This window comes from Peromyscus californicus, unplaced genomic scaffold (assembly GCF_007827085.1).
Source record: "Peromyscus californicus insignis strain IS unplaced genomic scaffold, ASM782708v3 Scaffold_1__1_contigs__length_55948999, whole genome shotgun sequence".
In the NCBI taxonomy this organism is placed as follows: domain Eukaryota; kingdom Metazoa; phylum Chordata; class Mammalia; order Rodentia; family Cricetidae; genus Peromyscus; species Peromyscus californicus.
Genome location: NW_026294492.1, coordinates 18,044,182 through 18,057,519, shown reverse-complemented (window position 1 = coordinate 18,057,519; position 13,338 = coordinate 18,044,182). Strand labels below are relative to the sequence as shown.

The window sequence follows — 13,338 nt, the reverse complement described above, 5'->3', positions numbered from 1 at the left end:
GGGCTGGGGTAGTAGAGCATTCGGTAGCAGGCACAAGGCCCTGGGTTTGATGCCCAGTACCATGTGAAAAGACAAAACTAAAACTGTATTGTTGTAAAACATTATTTTAAAGGTGTGTTACTTTTGTTTTTGTTACAGTTGTTTAACTCTGGGAAGCTGTGTTACTTTGTTTATGCTCTGGAATGTTTGTTTAATGATGGAAAGATGTGTTTGTATTTTTTTTTTTTTTTTTTTTGGTTTTTTTGGTTTTTTTGAGACAGGGTTTTTCTGTGTAGTTTTGCGCCTTTCCTGGAACTCGCTTTGGAGACCAGGCTGGCCTTGAACTCACAGAGATCCGCCTGGCTCTGCCTCAAAAGTGCTGGGACTAAAGGCGTGCGCCACCACCACCACCTGGCGGAGAGATGTGTTTGATTAAATAAAATTCACCTGGGGTCAGGTGGCTGCGTCAGCAACAGCTGACAGGAAGTGGTAGGGAGGAGCCAGGTGGAGAAGGGCTTTTAAGTGGGGGAGAGGAGAAGCTTTTTGGAGGACGTGAGCCAGCAGAGGAGGTGAGTTATTTGTTATTCAGCCTCTCTGAAGAGCAGAATTCCCCCTTAACCTTTGAATCTTGAGTTCTTTAGAGGGACAGAGGTTTAGTTAAGTTCCCTTCGTAGCTTTGAAAGAGTCGGAGCCTGAGGGAACAAAATTCCCTCCGGCTATGGCCCTTGTGGCCTCACTGCCGCTTGTAGCCTGGGAGTTGCAGTTGCTGATCTGGACATCGGTGTCTCAAAAGGCAGCAACAATTTAGAAAAAGGACACCACTGTTTTGGTGACTAATAGGAATTGAAGGATTATTTTTGCTTTCTCTTCATTCTAACTTGATGAGATGTGAGTTTGAAAGCCTTAGAAAAATTCTTTCTGGGTGTGATGATCAGCACCTGTAACCTCAGCATTTGGGAAGCTGATGCAGGATGATTTCAGAGAGTTCACAGCCAGCCTTGGCAACATAGTGAGTTTCAGGCTAGCTAGGTTTACACAGTAGGCAAGATCTTGTCTCAAAACAAACAAAATACTAGGGCTGATGACATGGATCAGTGGGTAAAGGCACCTACTGCCAACCCTGAGTTCCTGAGTTCAATCCCCAGGACACACACATAAATAAATACAAGCAAACGGGGGGGGGGGGGGGGGCTAGTAGATGACTCCCTTTTTTTTCTTTTTTCCTACCCAGTCTCACTTGATTTCTGCTTGTTTTAAGAGGCTGGTTATTATTATTATTATTTTGCAAGATTTATTTGTTGGGGGAGAGGGTGGGGAGGGGCGGGAGTGTACACACACGGGCACAGTTTGAATGCAAGTGCCCAAAGAGACAAGAAGAGGGCATTGGATCCCCTGGGGCTGGAGCTACAGATGGTTGTGAGCTGTAAGGTGGGTGCTGGGAATTGAACCTGAGTCCTCCAGAAGAGCAGCAACTGCCCTTAACCACTGAGCCTTCTTTCTGTTCCCTCTGCTCCTGCTTTGAATCCAGTTTGTGCGTGTGGTAAAATACACAGATCTGTTATCCTAACCGTTTTAAGTATGCATTGGTATTAAGTACACCCATAGTGTTGTACACCCACCACTGCCATCCATCTCATCTCTGCTAATTCCTTTCATCCCTGAGTGTCCTGGAATTTGCTCTGTAGCTGTAGACCAGGCTGGCCTCGAACCTCAGCCTTCTGCATGTTTGATTAAAGGAGTGTGCCACCACACGTGGCAGAACTGAAACTCTTTTTTTTTTTTTCTTCCTAAGACAGGGTTTCTCTGTGTAGCTCTGGCTGTCCTGGAACTCATTTTGTAGACCAGGGTGGCCTTGAACTCAGACACCCACTTGCCTCTATCTGCCAAGTGCTGGGATTAAAGGCATGCGCCACCACCATCCGGCTAAGAACTGAGACTCTTTATGTAATGTACTTCTTTAGTAAGTACCTGGGTGTGAGCAGATAATACTCAGAGTGTGAAAGTTGATGCTCTACATTATTGTAAAGAATTACTGCAAAGGGCAAACCGAGAAGGTAGAAGTGCCCTGAAGATTAGTGCTGTGTGGGTGTCATAGAGAAATCAAACAGTGATTTTTGAGTATCATTTCAGCAATGAGGCAAAAGCCATTTTTAAAAAATAGAGGAAGTAAGTGCTGATAAAACCAGAAGTGTGAATATCATTGATTTGACCTGAAGGGGTGAATGGGAATTAGATAATAGACTTTCCTTGACTTTTAATTCTTAATGAAAATTTTTTCTAACTTGTAAGTTCCCTCAATAACTAGATACGGTGCTCACACCTGTAGCCCCAGCCTTGGAAGGCTGAGGTAGCAGGATCCCCAAGAGTTTGAGGCCAGCCAGCGTGGGCTCCGCGGTGAGCTCCAGGTTGGTGTGGGCTACAGAGTGAGACTGTCTCAAAAGCAGTCAAGTGAAAGATAGGGACTGGCAAGATGGCTCAGTGGGTAAGGTGCTTGCTCCCAAGCCTGAAGATCTGAGTTCGATCCTCGGAACCCACATAGTGGAAGGAAAGAGTGGCCTCACCGAGTTGTCCTGTGACCTCTGTGCACTTGAGCGCATGTGCACATGCATAAACTGAGATCAATAGAGGCGTTTAAAGAATTGAAAGAGACGGATGGTGGTCACACTCGGGAGGCAGAGGCAGACCGCTCTCTGTTAGTTTAAGGCCAGCCTGATCTACAAAGCAAGTTCTAGGACAGCCAAGGCTACACAGCGAGACCCTTTCTCAAATCCCTCCTCCCCCCAAAAAAATTAAAAAGGGTTCTGAAGAGAATGTTTGGTGGTTTACAGCAGTTGTTGCTCTTACAGAGGACCCGGGTTTGGTTCCATCATCCACATGGTTTATAACTATCTGTAGCTCCGGTTGCAAGGGATCTGATACCGCTTGGCCTCCCTCAGGCACTAGGCACGCACACAGTAGTGCATCTACATACATGCATGCAAATGCTCATACACAGAAGATAAATATATTCAAAAAATTGAAAATAGAGAAATGAAGGGGAAGAAAGAAAAACTATAAATACCAGGATAAATTCTAACTCTAAATTCAATGGATGTGTGTGTGTATGTGTGTTTTGAACCAGGGTCTCACTGTGTTACAGGCGGGCCTATAACAGTGTAGACCTGGGATTAAAGGTATGCACCACCATACTGGGCAATTTTGCTGTACTTTTTTTTTTTTTTTTTTTTTCCTCGAAACAGGGTTTCTCTGTGTAGCTTTGCCCCTTTCCTGGATCTCGCTCTGTAGACCAGGCTGGCCTCCAACTCACAGAGATCCTCCTGCCTCTGCCTCCTGAGTGCTGGGATTAAAGGCGTGCGCCGCCGCCGCCGCCGCCGCCGCCGCCGCCGCCGCCGCCACCGCCACCCGACTATTTTGCTATATTTTTAACATTTCTACATATTAACTATTTTTTGTGCCATACCAGGGTTTTAAGCTATAGCTTTTCACACATGCTAACTCTGTGCTCTGTCGTTGAGCTACGTCTCCAGCTCAATATCCTATATCCATTCCATATTCAAATTTCTCCAGTTCTAAAAAATATTCCTTTTTCCCCCTCCCCCAAAACACTCCTTTCTTGATAGGAAGTTTTATTTCCTGTCCTTGCTCATTATGCTTACTTTGGCATAGTAGTCTCTTAATGTGGAAGTTGCTCTTCTGTGTCCCAACAGCATTAACCTGTGAAGGGTCCCAGCCTATTGTAAAATCTAACTTGTGCATTTGCTTGATTATTCTTTTGGGGTGTAACTTTCCTTCCCCCCTCCCCTCTCTTTTGTGACCGGACCCCGCTCTGCAGAACTAGCTGGCCTGGAACTCACTGTGGGAACCAGGTTGGTCTTAAACTCGCCGAGATCCTCCTGCCTCAGCCTCCTAAGTGCTGGCACTGAAGGCGTGCACCACTATGCCCTTGTGTAACTTTCCTTCTTAATGGTTTCAGATAGCCTTTGTCCGAAAGGATGGAGTTGGGAAACGGAAAACTGCTTAGGACCGGACTGAACTCGCTGAATCAGGCGGTGCATCCAACCCACGGCCTCGCCTGGACGGACGGGAATCGGGTGGTCCTGACGGATTTACAGCTTCATAATGGAGAGGCCAGGTTTGGGGACTCCCAAGTCTTCGGGAAATTTGAATACGTCTGTGGGGTTTCCTGGGCCCCGCTCAGCGCCGCTTACGGACCCACTCTGCTCGCCGTCCAGCATAAGAAACACGTCACTGTGTGGCAGCTGCGTCCCAGCACCTCGGGATCAAGCAAATGGCAGATGTCTCAGACCTCCGAAATCAGAGAGTCCCTCCCTCTCCTTCCCCAGGGCTGTGTGTGGCACCCGAAAGATGCTGTCCTGGCTGTGTTGACGGCACAGGATGCTTCCATTTTTCCTGACGTTCACAGCGACGGTTCCAGAGTAAAAGTGGACATCAACACCAGGGGCCGAATTTACTGTGCGTGTTGGACCCTGGATGGCCAGAGGCTGGTGGTGGCGATAGACAGCAGCCTTCACTCGTACATATGGGACAGTGCTCAGAAGTCCCTCCACAGCTGCTCCTTCTGCCCGGTGTTTGACGTGAACCGCCCCATCCGCGCCATCACAGCCACCGTGGACTCTCAGGTGGCCATAGCCACCGAGCTTCCACTCCACAAGCTTTGTAGCTTAAATGCGTCCGAAGCCTTTGACGCTCCACCCAGTGGGAGAGATGCCGGTGTGCGTGCTCTGCCTGTGGGTGAGATGCCCCCCGGGGAAGGGAGTTCTGGAGTGACAGTTTCTTCCTTTTCAGATCCTCTGGATCTGACTCGCATACATTTCAACCGATCCGGAGCTGAGGAGGGTCCTCTTATTTGTGTAAGAGAAAAGGACTACCTGACAGGAACTGGCCAGGACTCTTCCCATTTGGTCCTGGTAACTTTTAAGAAAGCGGTTACCATGACAAAAAAGGTTGCCATCCCGGGCATCCTGGTTCCTGACCTCATAGCATTTAACTTGAAAGCCCAGCTAGTGGCCGTGGCCGCCAACACGTGCAACGTCATTCTGATCTATTGCGTCACTCCGTCTTCTCTGCCCAACATCCAGCAAATTCAGTTAGAGAGTAACGAAAGACCGAAAGGCCTATGCTTCTTGACAGACAGATTATTGTTAATTTCTGTGGGGAAACCAAAGCCCACCGAAGCCGTCTTCCTTCCTCGTTCAGAATCTGATCAGTATTCCGTTTGCCTGGTAGTTAGAGAAGTAACCCTGGGAAGAGAGTCTTCTGGAACGCCTGCTGAAAGTCAGGGTGCTTACTCTGCCTTCAATGCTCAGTTGAATAAAGCAGACAGAGAAAAGATGGTTGAGAACCTCTCCCTGGGGTTGAGACAAGGGCTCTTGCTAACAGCAGACACCAGTGCTCAGAGTGGGAGGTCTGGAAGAGCCCTTATTCAAGAGATTGAAAGTCCCTCGCCCCCTCCACCCAGTGATTCCATTGTACAGGAAACCCTTCTCAGGCCCTCCTGGCTTTGGCCAGCCTTGCCTAGACCCAGCTGGACACCAGACCACACCAGCACCCCAGAACCGAATTTACCTCCAAGAGAGAACTTGGGGAAAGAGAAGGAAGCTGGCCCGCTCTCCAGGGAGCTGGACGTTTTGTCTCGGCACCTGGTCGGAATGCAGCAGAGTCTTTTTGAACTCATGGACTCTCTGCAGAAGGAGAAGCGGTTCTCTCCAGTCTATCCCCTCTCTCAGGATCCTCCCTTCGTTCACCTCATTTACCAGGTAACGTCTCCCTTGAGGAGCTTCCACTATGCAGGAAGCTCTTGAGTCCAGTGGGTCCAGAAACAGTGGTAAGGTAGGAGGGGCAGGGCCAGGCCCTGAGTAAAGCTCGGTGACCTGCACATGCTGGGTTACAGGCAAGCTCGCCTGCCTTTGTACACTTAGTCGGATGTTAACCCACCCAAAGTGCACACACCAGGGTTTAGCGTGATTTTATCACATCCTTGCTGTGAAAATGAAAGAGTGCACTCTGGCGATTTATATTTAGGAAAAAAAAATAGGTTTAATTGTGTCATTCCATTGTGAAAACCTTTTCAATGTGTGTGTGTGTGTGTGTGTGATCATTTAAAATGCTTTGAGTGCATCCCTACACATGCCCATGCAAGTACATCGCCATGGTTTTTTGTTTGTATTTTGTGGTTGGTGTTTGTATTTTTGAGAAAAGGTTTCTCTGGGCAGCCCTGGCTGTCCTGGAACTCACTCTGTAGACCAGGCTGGCCTCGAACTCAGAGATCTCTCTGCCTCTGCCTCCCCAGTGCTGGGATTAAAGGCTCATGCCACCACTGCCTGGCCCATCTCCATGTTTTTTATCGAGGACACTTCTTTTCACATCGTGTCTGGCTCTGCTCCACCCTGTCCATCACTTCCTTTAACCAGCAGCCCGATGTGAGCCTCTCCCGCTTGCCTCTACACATATAAAATCACACAGATCCTTGTGTACGTATATACATACAGTATGGTGGAGTGCTTTGTCATGGTCTTACAGAGTGAAGTCATGGGGTGCTCTATACCTCAAGCTGAGTATGCGTGTACCTCAAATAATGCCAAACTAGTGTATTTACTCATTTGGTTTAGTACCTTTATTTTTGTTGTATTAGTTCCCAGAAGTGAAGTGCAAATTTGAAGAGCGTGTTTCTACCATTTTTTGTTGTTTTTAAAATCAGATCCCATGTAGCTTAGGCTAGCCTCTCAGGGATGACCTTGAACTTCTTGTGTGTGGTGTATGTATGTGTTGATATGAGTTGTGTGCAGGTGGAGGGTATACACGTGTGTGTTGGGAGGCAGGAAGCTGACATCACGTGTCTTCCTAGATTGCTTTCCACCGTATGTTTTGAGACCAGGTTTCTCCCTGAACCCAAGTCTCATGGATTTGGCCATTGAGTTCTGAGAGTCGTCTGTATCCACCCAGCCAGCATGTACCCTGCTTTTTTTTTTTTTTTTTTTTACATGTGTGCTGGGTATTCAAGTTCAGGTTCTTGTGCTTTTGCGGCAGATAATTTACTGACTCAGCCGTCTTCACAGACCATGACCTTGAATTTCTTATCTTCTGCCTTCTCAGAAGGGCTGGATCACAGGTGTGCACCCCACACCTGGTTTTATGCTGTGCTGGGGAACCAACTCGGGGCCTTGTGTGTGCTAAGGCAGCACTCTACCTTTTGAGGAGAGTTGCCCAGTTAATGTCATTGGGGTTTTTTTTTTTTTTTTTTTTTGGTATTTACTTACTTAGTGTGTGTACTGAAAAAGTTGTTAGAAGCTGGAGAGGTAGTGGTTAAGAGCATGGACTCGGCTGGACATGGTGGCGTACACCTTTAGTTCCAGCAGTTGGGAGGCAGAGAGGCAGGAGGATCTCTGTGAGTTAGAGGCCAGCCTGGTTAACATAGTGAGTTCCAGGATAGCCAGGGCTACATAATGAGACCCTGTCTAAACACACACACAAACACACACACACACCCACCCCTACCTTAAAAACAAAAAAAAGAAAAAACATGCACAGCTCTTCTAGAGAACGAGAGTTTGGTTCCTACCACCTGTAACCCCAGTGCCAGGGGATAATGCCCTTTTCTGACCTCTTCTGGTACGGTGTACATGTGGTGTACAGACATATGTGCAACAGAACACACATACAAAAAAAAATCTAAAAAAAAAAAAGAAAATTAAAAATGACTAAACAAACAGAAAAACTAAACAGATTGAGTATCCCCAATCTAAATATCTGAAGTCTGAAGTGCCATTCAGGTGTTAAAGTCCACACCTGACTTCTTGTGATTGGTCATAGCCCAAATCCAGGTCCACAGCAGGCCTCATGGCCCCTGGCTGTAATCCCAGCACTTGGGAGGGGGAAGTAGGAAGATGGAGAGTTTGGTGTTAACCTCGGCTACCTCCTGGCCTGATGACAGGCTGGGCTACAGGAGACCCTCCCTCACAAACAGAGATTACAAATAAAATAACAGTTTTGTTTAAATTACCTGCAGAGCTGTGTTTGGCTGTGCATGTCTGTAATCCCAAGGCTCTGGAGGTGGAGGCACCGGGGAATCCAAGCCAACCTGGGTACATGATGATTCTGCATCACAAAGGAAGTGGAAATACTATGTTTAGAAAGTGGGGTACGCTGGGCGGTAGTGGCTCACATCTTTAATCCCAGCACTCGGGAGGCAGAGCCAGGCGGATCTCTGTGAGTTCGAGGCCAGCCTGGGCTACCAAGTGAGTTCCAGGAAAGGCGCAAAGCTACACAGAGAAACCCTGTCTCGAAAAACAAAAAACAAACAAACAAACAAACAAAAAGTGGGGTACATTTCTCCTGCATGTTATGGAACCATCTGCTGGGAATGTTGTGGCACAGGGGTCACTTGAGCCCAGAAGTTTGGGGCCAGGAGCATGAGCCGAATTAGACCCTATCTCAAACAAACAAAAATTCCTACTTTTTATTAAGGTGCATATGAAATATAAATGATTTCATGTTTAGGTGTCTCATTACACATGAATATTCCCAAATTGAAAGGACTTCTGTTCTCAGACATTTCAGATAAGAGATAATCAACCTGTGTAGTGAAATTCTGTATGGTCAAGGTCATCCCAGTGTGAGTTTGAGACTCAGAGTGCTGATAATTTTAACAGCAGAGTATGTTAGACACGTGACTGCTTTAAAACACTTCTATTAGCATATATTAATTGTACAAAATAATGTGTTTCATTATGACTTACTTTAAGCCTTCATTGAATTCACCCCTCTTCCCTCCATCCCCTGACCCCATTATCTTCCCTGTGACAGCCCCCTTCTGTCTCCCTCCTCCAGATTCCATATACGAGAGAAAGTATAATAGTTGTCTGAGTCTGACTTAGTCCCCAAACCAGCTGTCCAGTTCCTTAGTAACACCGTTCGCCATTTCTTTTTTTTTTTTTTTTGGTTTTTCGAGACAGGGTTTCTCTGTAGCTTTGCGCCTTTCCTGGAACTCGTTTTGGAGACCAGGCTGGCCTCGAACTCACAGAGATCCGCCTGACTCTGCCTCCCGAGTGCTGGGATTAAAGGCGTGCGCCACCACCGCCCGGCCCCGTTCGCCATTTCTTATGAAGACACTATTTCACTTAATAATCAGGAGTAATGTGTAGATAGTAACTTTTATCTATTATACTTTGTGTTTGTATATGATGTGTATGTGTGAGGTGGGCATGCATGTTCCATGGCATGCATGTAGAAATCGGAGCACAGTTTTCAAGAATCAGAAGCCACTATGGTCCGAGCACTGAGGAGGCAGAGGCAGGTGGACCTTTGTGAGCCTACAGAGCAAGTTCCAGGCTAGCCAGAACTATATAGTGAGACTCAGTCTATAAGAGGTCGGTTCTCTCTGTCCATCTTTAGTTCTAGGAATCAAACCTGGGTATCATAACCTAACTGGCAAGTGCTTTTTCCCACGGAGCCATCTTCCTGGCCTAGTATTTTATTTAGTAATGAAGCTCTTGCTGTGATGAAACACCATGACCAAAGCAAACTGGGGAGGAAAGGGTTTCTTTCACTCACAGTTCCGTGTAACAGTTCATCATCAGAAGCAGTCAGGACAGGAACTCTCACAGGGCAGGAACCTGGAGGCAGGAGCTGATGCAGAGGCCAGGGAGGGTGCTTCATACTGCCTTGCTCCTCATGGCTTGCTCAGCCTGCTTTCTTATAGAACCCAGGACCACCAGCCCAGAGATGGCACCACCCACCATGGGCTGGGCCCTCCCCATCAATCACTAATTAAGAAAATGCCTTAAAGGCTTTCTGCACAGCCCGATCTTATGGAGGCATTTTCTCAATTGAGGTTCCTTCTCTCTGATGACTATACCTTGTGCCAAGTTGACATAAAGCTAACCAGCACACCTGCCCCTAGAAGTAATATTTTTATTCTATGTTTATGATTATGCTTTAGGCTCATAATGTAGAACCATAACAATTTAAAGATATTTTTCTCTAGGTATGTTTTAAATCATTTAAAATGACTTCACTCTTTCATGAGTTAGGAAAAGGTTTGTGTTTTGAGACAGGGTCTCACTGGGTAACCCTCGCTGTCCTCAACTCTCTTTGAAGACCAGACTGCCTTAAACTCACAGAGCTTTGCCTGCCTCTCCCCTCAACCCCGAGTGCTGGATCCAAGGTGTGCTCCATCACTCCTGGCCCCTCTACGTCGTCCTCCAGAAATGTCATTGCACCACTTTTCCTGTCGATTAACGGTTTTCGCTTTCACTTGAAGAAACCCTCTTCTGTGGGTCCTGCTGAAAAAAGGGCCGTGCTTCTCTGCGACGGCAGGCTGCGGCTCAGCACAGTCCAGCAGATGTTTGGCCTCTATCTCGTGGAAATGCTGCACGGTAGGTTAGAACCAGAGCCTCCTTGCCCTCTCCCGTCTGTTTCTCAGCTTCAGGAATGGAAGCGATACTGTCCAACCGTTCAGTGACTCACCAAACAGTTAATGAATATGATACACTGCCCACTGTATACCCAGGCCGATTAGAGAAACTGCAGCCATTGAAAACGAGCGCTTTCCTGGGGGAACTTGTACCCACCTGGGAAAAAGGTGGAAATGACATTAAAAAGGTAGAAACGAGCTACAAGGCGACAGGTAACAGTGTGCCTGTTGCAATCCAGTGCCCTGCGGTGCTGCTTGGAGGAGCTGGCCTTCTCATGTGGAGGACACACCTGCACTCGAGCCCTGCCTGATACAGCCTTAGTCGTCACTTGTGGGACATGGTTGCTTTATTAGGCCTCGGGGTTTTTTGGTTTTTTCATGACAGGGTTTCTCTGTGTAGCTTTGGCGCCTTTCCTGAATCTCATTCTGTAGCCCAGGCTGGCCTTGAACTCACAGAGATCCACCTGCCTCTACCTCCCGAGTGCTGAGACTAAAGATGTGCACCACCACCACCACCGCCCAGCTCACTTTTTTTTTTTTAACAGCAACCACCGCATTGAACATAAAGACATTTTGTTTTTCCTTTTAGCATCATAACATTTTTCTGTCTTGACAGATACATTTATAACATGGCTTTGCAATGGTCATTTTTTTTTTTTTTTTTTTAGGTTTTTCGAGACAGGGTTTCTCTGTGCAGCTTTGCGCCTTTCCTGGATCTCGCTCTCTAGACCAGGCTGGCCTCGAACTCACAAAGATCCGCCTGCCTCTGCCTCCCAAGTGCTGGGATTAAAGGCATGCGCCACCACCGCCCGGCGCAATGGTCATTTTTAACAGATAGGTTAATATTACTTCTGAGGCATACCGCTTTTACTTCCTCATAGTTTCTTGTTTATGAGTTTTTAGTTTACTTTAAAATTTTTAGTTTTGTTTTTTGCGTTTGCCTGCATGTTTATCTGTGAATGGGATGCATGCAGTACCCATGTAGGCCAGAAGAGGGCATTGAATTTCCTGTGACTGGTGTTTCAGACAGTTAGTTGTTAGACCTCATGAAGGTGCTGGGAATTGAACCCAGGTCTTCTGGAAGTACAGCTAGTGTTCTTAACTGCTGAGCCAGCTCTCAGGTCCCACTTGTACGAGTGTTTTGCCTGCATCTATGTCTGTGCATCATGGGGACACTGTGGCCTAGGAGACAAGAAGGGCCGTTGGATCCCGTCTGTCCTGGACAGGCAGTGAATGCTCACTGTGCACTACACACGTACATGCATACAGGCAAATCACTCACCCCTGTAAAATAAAATAGGTATTTTTTGAAATACACATTTAGGCCATTTTCAGTTTTCACCATTGTAAATAACACTAAGAAAACCCTTCCTACATTTTTGTCTGTTACTTTTGGGAGTGTGCATTTTTCACACGTTCTCTGAGACTTCAGAACCAGAGGTGGTCCAAATATGTGTTACACTTGTGGCCCCAGAGCCAAGCCCAGGATTTTCTAGGTGACTATTCTGGTCACCCTCCTTGGGTAGCTACAGTTGGTACTAATGTATAGAATAAAAAATCCCTCAGTAGGGTAGATCACACAGCACCATATGATAAATGTCAGTCCTGGGGCTGGGGAAATGGCTCAGTGGTTAAGAGTACTGACTGCTCTTCCAGAGGACCCAGGTTCAATTCCCAGCACCTACATGGCAGCTCACCACTGTCTGTAACTCCTGTAACTGTCTGTTCCAGAGGATCCGATGCCCTCATATAGACATACATGCAGGCAAAACACCAGTGTACGTAAAATAAAATTAATAGAGTATAAATGTCAGTCCTGAGGAAAACTATGTTCTTAGCTTTGAGTGACCCACCTGAGGTGACTTTCTGAGCTACCACGTGACCTGACCCTAAGTACAACTCCATTCTTCCATCTCCATGTTTTCTGAAAAGTGTCAGATGATGAGGCTTATGATGAGGTTTGACATCAACCTCTGTATTTCACTTTAAAAAGTTAGCCCCGGTGTGGCGGTGTCCATCTGTGACGGCAGCACTGGTGTGAGCGAGGCCAGCCTTGGGCTACTGTGGTGCAGCCACAGCTGTAGAGCCAGGCTTAATGGGAGCCAGACATGTTTGCAGTTAGGTGTTCATCCTTCTGGAACTGCACAATCGCCTGAGTTGCTGTGTGTTTGTTTACTTTGTAGATTCCCACTGGATCCTCCTCTCCGCGGACAGCCAAGGTTTCATCCCATTAACTTTCACAGCCTCCCAGACGGTCGTGGTGAGAGATGGCAGTCTGTCTAAGCCAGAGGTGGCTAGGGACTCTTTCTCACTATCAGGATGTCACTCGCACACCTGAAGCCTTTGGAGACCTTGCCACCCAGAGTGTAGATCCAGCTGGCTGTTTGCACAGCAGGACCCGATGGCTGTTTTGCAGAGTGCGTGCTCCACCAGCTTCCCCTTGGGCTCTGTGCTGCTGGGCAGCAGGGCAAATGGTTGCTTATGTATTCATGACTGTGCCACTTGGAGGATAGAATTCCAAGAACAGAACAACACTCCGCTGCCATATGGATTGTATTTTGCAACTTCTCTAAGACTGCTTGCCCAGCTGGCAGCTGCGTGAACACCGCCTTAGAGTGCGTCACAGGATGCGCTGGCATAGTTACCAACCTTTGTCCTGCTTTAGGTGAGGAGGAGACTGCTGTGGAGCCTGTGCTCCACACAGCCTTTAATCCATTCCCCAGGCAGTAGAAAACCAGTACCAAAGGAAGCTGGAGACCCTACTTCACCCTCAGGACTGCCTGGGTCGGGCGGGAGTTCAGAGGATGGCCTCCCGCCCAGGATTTAAGACCAACCCTTTTGATTCCGTAAACAGTTCCAGCTGATGGAAGTCCAGATACTGCTCAAAAGTGCTCTGGGCAAATTTTAAATAAAATTTCAAGATTTGA

At 47.2% G+C, this 13,338-nt stretch overlaps 1 protein-coding gene across 8 annotated transcripts in view; it reads left to right on the top strand.

The window, feature by feature from the left end:
* The window catches only part of Wdcp (WD repeat and coiled coil containing), a 19,337-nt gene extending 5,999 nt beyond the window's left edge, over positions 1 to 13,338 (top strand). For 5 of the 8 annotated variants that reach the window (XM_052745970.1, XM_052745971.1, XM_052745967.1 and 2 more), the window contains 3 exons: positions 3,953 to 5,756; positions 10,259 to 10,373; positions 12,595 to 13,338. In XM_052745970.1, coding sequence (XP_052601930.1) covers positions 3,972 to 5,756; positions 10,259 to 10,373; positions 12,595 to 12,749 — 2,055 coding nt within the window. In that variant the 5' untranslated portion in view covers positions 3,953 to 3,971 and the 3' untranslated portion in view covers positions 12,750 to 13,338. The other 3 variants (XM_052745973.1, XM_052745974.1, XM_052745975.1) reach the window with 3 other exon arrangements.